At 35.0% G+C, this 7,331-nt stretch overlaps 1 protein-coding gene across 1 annotated transcript; it reads left to right on the forward strand.

Annotated features, from left to right (window-relative positions):
* Nucleotides 1-4,758: 4,758 nt before the first annotated feature.
* On the forward strand, nt 4,759-5,834 carry LOC148957777 (uncharacterized). Its single transcript, XM_089114547.1, has 3 exons — nt 4,759-4,887; nt 5,347-5,533; nt 5,713-5,834. Exons 1-3 carry the CDS (start codon nt 4,850-4,852, stop codon nt 5,815-5,817), a joined length of 330 nt encoding a protein of 109 aa, XP_088970673.1. The 5' UTR covers nt 4,759-4,849; the 3' UTR covers nt 5,818-5,834.
* The last annotated feature ends 1,497 nt before the right edge of the window (nt 5,835-7,331 follow it).

Genomic DNA, 7,331 nt, shown 5'->3' on the forward strand with positions numbered 1-7,331 from the left:
CAACAACCCTACGGGTCTTGAATTTAAATTTGCAGCACTGTATCCAAAGCAAATAATCAATGCAAGCAGAGAGTTTGTCTGAGAAGTTTTCGAGGAATCCAAACTGAGAGAATTTTCAGCGGACATCAGCATGTTGTGGGGAAACATTGAGCAGATCAAGGATATCGAATCTACTGATGAAGGCACAGTTTTGGCATTGAGACTGCGTAAAATGATCAATGTGAGCCATGGATATTTAAAAATACACCTTGTCTCATTTCTAGCTGTAACACCACATAGCATGGCCATGGAATGTGTTGTGTCTCACTACAATAGGGTGAAAACCTATGACAGGTCTTCTTTAAAGCAGACAACAATCAACAACATTTTACACATATCTTCCAATGGCAATGGTACCTCGTTTATCAACCCCAGAGAGGCAGTGGCTGAATTTCTTAAGTGAAAAAATGGAAGAAACTTTACTCCTGATCCAGAAATTTTAGAGACAGAGAACTCAAAAATTTTCAGAAACTCAGCTGGATGTTTGTAAACACAATATGTGAACTTATATTTTAACATAACTATATTATATGATTAAACTGGTGAATGTACGTTTATTTGGTTTTAGTCCCTCATTCTGCGCTCATCCTACCATCTGATGTAATGTTTTAGTGGGTTGGCCTGGCTACACACCTGAGAGTGGCATTGGGTTTTGAGTATAAATTATGGGGCAACAATTTTTTGACCACGCTCTTAATGGGTGTATAAGTTATATCCGACAGCCACTTCTTTGTAGTTATGCAATGGAGCCAAATTTTGACATGCCCGGGATTTACTGCAGCCAACTTGTCTTGCAAGAATGTCCTGTTTTACAGAAGTATTTTATGGCCACTCATTCACTTTCTGGAAATTCTCTAATTTTGTACCCTTAGTGTAGTGTTCTGGAAAACTTTTCTGCCTGCTCCAACTCTCCCCAGGCAATGACAAAAAATTATAAGAAAACCTTCTCCAAAGTATTAGCTGCAAACAAAGAAGTAGCTAAAGAAAGTATGGAAGCAGCATCAATGGAAATAAAAGCAAATGGGGTTTGCAAATGGGGTGCGCTGTTTCCCTAGATGGCAGCTGGCAAAGCTGTGGTCACTCAATTCATCATGGAATTGTAAGCTGCATAAAGGTAGACACTGGAAAATGTATAGACAGTAAAGTCATGTTTAATTTATGTGAAGGATGTGTTTATTGGGAAGGTGAACCCAAAGACACAAGGGAAAACATTGAGTGGCAGGAGAGGCACAAATGCAAAAAAGATCACGATGGCAGTGCACATATTTTTCTAAGATCAGAAGCAAATGATTGGCACAAATACCCTAGTGATCGAGATTCTGGAGCAAATCAGCCAGTTGAAGTTATATGGCAAAGAATGTGATATTGAGAAGATTGAGTGTGTGGGACATGTTCAAAAGGGATACAGAGAACGATTGAGGTTTATCAAGAAAGAGTATAATGGAGTAACATTATCTGATGGGAAAGGAATTTCTTGTGTTGCTAGGTTAACAGACAAAACCATTGACACCTTGCAAAATTATCATGGGTTTACCATCAGACAGAGTGTTTGTAATTTGAAGGCATTGCAAAAGTCTTGTTTCTGTTATTTTTCCACATGTTGCATCAACTGCTCGTAATAAAATGCATTACTACTGTCCTGATGATCCAGATTCTTGGTGTGGGTACAAAGGAGATCCTGGTTCTTATAAACATAAAACAGGTCTCCCTATGGCGATTTATAACCAAATCCAGCCAATTTTTGATGACCTAGCATCTCCATACTTGTTGCAGAGGTGTCTTCATAGCAAAACTTAAAATAACAATGAGTGCCTCAACAAGTTGGTTTGGGATAGGTGCACAAAATAGTATTTTGTTGAGAAAGATGTTATTCAAGATGCTTCATACAGAGCTGTTACTCGTTTTAATAATGGGAAAAATCTGTTTTGAAAATGTATAACTCCTGGAACTTTAATGCACAGATATACAGGAGACTTACTTCAAGAAGATTTGTGAAAGGTGGGGAAAAAGCAAGTGCCAAGTTGAAATCAAGGAGTAAAAGTATTAAGAAGAGCAAAAGGAAAAGGGTTTTCAGACAAGAAAATAGTGGAGGAAGAAACAAATATGAAGCTGGTGGACATTAAACTCTAACTGATCATTACATACAGTATAACATAAACTTTTGTTTTAAATTTCAATACATTTTTCAATCACTTGAGATATTTTTTTGAAAAATCTAAAAATTTTTGGTCTTGGTAGAAATCCTTTTATCAAAAGTGCAGCTGAACGGCAGCAAGCAGACAAATGCTATTGTAACAGCATTCAAAGAAAGGTGAGAAACTACTTCTCAGATTTTTCATTCACATCAAGCACATAAATTTTTATTGTCAATTAAAATGACAATATTTGCAATCCTCATAGTATTCATTTATATTTCTTCCTAGATAATTATTTTAAGAGTTTGATTTGAATTTTTAGAAGTCCCCTCCAATAAACTTTCACCAAAAAAGTAAAAGCTATATTAACCCCCATTTTTATGTCCCTTTTTTCAAGGAACTCTCTGAATAGTCCTCCATCCTTCCCCTGGTAAGCTTTTTATCATTTAATTTTATAAAATTTGTATAAATATATGCTTTTTATAAGACTTTTTATAAGTTTCTGTTAATCTAGCTGGAACAAACCAGTTTTAAAAATAATATGTGCTTAGGATTTATAAATCCATATTCTTTTTTGTAGCTTGAAAAATTGTTGAAAACAACTGGTCTTCCTGCTGTTTTGCTGACCTACCATAAAGTTAAAGAAGCTTCATGTTATGCATTTAGGTAAATGTTGTTTGATGTCATTCATGCTTTAATAAACTGTGATTCTTCTAATGTATAACATCATGTGCACCACACTACCTTTTTAGGTTATCCTGGTTTTGCAAAATTTGCACGGAAACAGTCTGGGAAAACTGAATTTCAAAGAGTGGCTCTTGATGTCATGAAAAGAAACTCTTTTCAACAGATTAATGGAAAAAGTAAAAAGAAACCAGGTAAGGTATTTGCGTTGCAACTTACCTGAATTTGTAAGTTCATTTCCATTCATGATTCTAGCAAACAGTGCTGCATAAATTAGCATTCTGCTTTGAAAGAGTATACTTTTTGGACTACATTGACTGAATTTTTAAGAGATCTTTTTTACTTGGGTTTGTGATGTTAATAAAAGAATTTGCCTCAGCAGGTCTGGCCATAAGAGTTTTGATATGAAAGCAGTAAGCAGCTCTCTCGTTAATTCTTTTATTAACAATAGATAAGAAAATAATTGAAACGAACGAAAAATGAATTTCGAGGAGAGCAATTTACTTTTTAGAGCAATTTAGGAGAGCAATCTGTAGCTCCCATCCAGCATTTGAAAAGAGTCTGGAGGGGAGCGAGAGCTATGGCTCTCATTGAATGGCCAGGCCTGCCTCATGTTGTAACTGTTTCTATGTCATTATTGTAATTTTTCTGAAGTTTTCTGGAAGGGACACTTTAAAACGACCTAGCTTTGTATTTATTGTATTTTTATGACAATAGCAATCTTTATTTTATCAATCAATAGTAATCAATATGACATTAGTAATCAATCAATTCATCGTTGAGATGATTGGAAAAAAAGCCCCCATTCACTCCAAAATGAATTTGCAATTAACGATAAGAGAAAATTGATTAAACGGGCAGTTCTTGGAACTTGTAAGTATGATGTTTATTTTTAATTTTTTTCATTTTGCTAAAGAATGGTCAGTATCACTTTATACTGTTTATGCATTTTTTGGGAAGATGATAGGTCTCTGTAACACAGACTGTTTATAAAGACTGTTTATAAAAAAGAATAGATTTGGTAGAAGTAGAAGTGCTCATTGTACTAAAATTTGAAAACTTTAATCATAAATACATCATTTGTATGCTTGTGAATGTGATTATTCTTAACAAAAAAGAAAAATACATCAATCAATTTCTATTTCAAATAGAAAGATACCAAATGTACCAAAATTTTGGGTATGTGGCCTTTTTTTGTATTTTTGCAGGTGAAATGGAAAAACACATGCGGCAGGAGAAACACAAACCAGTTTGGTGGCCAGAACATGTTTCATTTGTGTCCCGAATTCTGGTTCCAGAGAAACTAACAGACCGATTGTTGCAGTTTTAGATATTATCCTGGAATCATTATTAACATATGTCAGGAAAAGTGAAGTTTCAGCCAGGGAAGACTGTAATGACGAGGTGAATGTGAGAGAGGAAATAAACGACAACATTTCATGAGAGTGACAAGTAAATTGATGAAAAAGCAGAGAATTAAATCAGAGGAAGCAGAGGAACAGACGAAGTCCGATGAAGCAGCTAGCAGAGCGGAACAACAGGAGAGACCTTTATGTGATGGTGAAGCATGCCAAGAAGACGATAAAGAAATTGGCGCTGCGCGGGAAGAATGTGAGGAAAATAGGAAAAGGGAGGACAAAACAATTTTATCCATAAGGGAAAATTACAAGGAAATTGTTAAATTTCAATGCGTCCCTTTCTAGTAGATCTGTCATCCCTTATTTAAAAGCCAAGGTAAAATAAAATGCTTTATTTAATTTTTGTTTGATAACTCGAGGTGAAAAAATGTAGTGTATTTAACACATTTTCTGGAGCTGTTGTGCTTGCCTCTGGATAGGAAACATGGTAATCTTGATCCTTTATTTACTCTCTTTCAGAATTACAGTTAGAGTCTGGAAAATTGTGAAGATTTTCTGGAGCAATTCAAGGGGTCTTTGAAGTTGCTGCTGCGCAAGTTTGTGCGACTTCTTCCATTAGAGCATGCTAAGCCAATGGAGTCGCATGTCAGTTGCAATCAAATAGAACAATGGTAACTGTTATGGACTCCCTATGGACACTATTGTTCTATTATTCATTATTATATACCGGACTAGCCGAAGTGAAGGTTCATGTTATGTTCAGATATTCAAGAGTTTCTTTCCTGATTTTTAAAACTCTTGCACTGCGTTCATCTTTAAAAACCTAATTCGTCGTTCATCTCTCAGATATATTTGTATATCAATCTTCTCAACCTCACAAAACAACTTGTTGACAGATGTTAGTTCATTTTCTAACTATTTCACTGACAAGGGTTTTCTTCAGGATAGTTTTTTTGATGCTTTGTTTCACTTCACTGGAGAAATTATTAAGCAGCTTGTCCTCAAGGTTTTTTAAGATATAGTTGATAAGTACAGATCTGGACAATTACAACAAGCAATTTTCTGGTTTTGGGTACTTTCATGCTTTGCCAATGTCATGCTTGTTACCTTTTTCTAATTATGTTTTGAAGGTATCGCAATAATGTCCCCCGTCAACGCCTTGAAACTGAAAGGGAACCACTTCAGGTTAAAGCTGATGGTACCTGCTCGTATCTATATGTGTCATCATCATTATTTGACGATGAAAATAATTGGTGTTCGATAAAGCTCTCCCCTCTGCGATATGGTTTGCTGCATGAGCAAGAGGTTATGCAAAAAGTAAGTGTAGTTGCCGTCATGCATTACAATCATCCATCAGTTTTCCTGCCAGTTATTGTTAGGAAATTCTAACTACATTGATGCCACAGTTAACACTACACGAACCATGTAGCAAACACAGACAGAAGTTATACTCTTCTTTATCATGACTGATTTACATCGGTTCTTGCCTTCTGCAGCTTTTGGGTTTGCAAATTGATGTCAGCCTGTTGAGCTACCTAATCACAACCAATGACATGGCAACAAATACACGCGCAAAGAGGATGAAAATGAGAGGCTCCTGAACTGTGTAAGATGGGAGACACTTCGCACTGATGAGAAGTATAGATATGCAAGGAGGAGAGAGAAAAATGTTAGCACTTCTTATTTGCAATTAAGCGATTATATTATTTCCATTACGGCCAGCAGCTGCAAAGACAATTCATCATTCACAAGGTGATACTTTGTCCAAGGTAGCCATTGATTTTCCAAGTAATACAAGAGAACATATGCACTATGTCGGACTAAGTAGAGTAACATGTCTTTAAAATCTTGATATCTTTAACCTAAATGAAAGTGAAATTGCAGCAATGGAAAAGGTCAAATCAGAAAGGAGACCGTTGAGAGAAGAGGCTACTGTAAAGATTCCTTTCCAGCTTTTTTATATTGAAGGCCAAAATGTGTTTGAAGTTGTTTTCCAGAATGCAAGATCACTTCACCTACATATCAAAGGTATTGCTTGTGATTATAACATTCAATCTGCTGTTATAACCAACATTGCATAAACAGCTTCAATTCCACATGACCAGAATACAAATGACAGAAGCCATGGAATTTTTGCATAACACCATTCTCAAGACAAAGAATATTCAGTAATAATTCTAGGCGATTTTAATGGTAATCTTTTGACACTCTCTTCAAAAGCACATCACCTCACTTCCTACACGGTCGATACAAAAGGATATACTCAGTTGATCAACAAATACACAACTGATACCTGCTCATTAATTGACAATATGTATACAAATAATCCTGAAATGATAAAAAATTGTGGTGTCATCGAATTATACTACACTGACCACAAGGCAGTTTATGTTCCAAAGTATTAAGGAATTAGTTCTAAAAGCTACAATTATAAAGAAATCAACCACCAGTCAACTCGAAATGAGCAAATGCTGTTGAATTACCAGTGAGCAATTCACCAATAATGGTAACAATTTTTAAACTATTTGCCTCTGTCATTGAAAAATGTCTACTCTTTCAAGGACAAAATCACAAAGGCCTTAGAATATTTATAAACAGTGTTCTCGAAAACACTGAATATTTAATAAGCATTCAGCTTGGTCTTGATACTTCACTTTTAGCCAAGTTCAGAAATTCTTACATCACTTATTATACAGTACGTACCAAGATACCTATAGTTGCCTGTTTTTTATCATTTTGATTACTCATAAATATTCCTATGTGACACGTTTATACAGTCTCATTTATCTTCATTCTTATTGATCTGAAGATTCATATCCAAACCAAAATTCGAAAAATTCTAACCAAAAGTAAGTAGGGTATAAACTGGAAATTTACAAGAACGTTTTATCATCTTATCAGATATGGCAAAGTAATGAAATAAGAGCCTAGAAATTAGATATTCCTTCAGCGTGGAGATCGTGAGTTCCCATATTTTCAATCCTTATCTTATTATAGATATAGATAAATTATAGATAACGGTAGCATTTTTTAAAAGGAAGTCTGAAAATTTCACTACAAAATTACATCAATTCAAAATTCATTCTATTTACTTCAACCGAGGATAATTGGTCTA

This window comes from Rhopilema esculentum, chromosome 20 (genome assembly GCF_057945365.1).
Source record: "Rhopilema esculentum isolate cy_ngs chromosome 20, ASM5794536v1, whole genome shotgun sequence".
Classification (NCBI taxonomy): Eukaryota; Metazoa; Cnidaria; class Scyphozoa; order Rhizostomeae; family Rhizostomatidae; genus Rhopilema; species Rhopilema esculentum.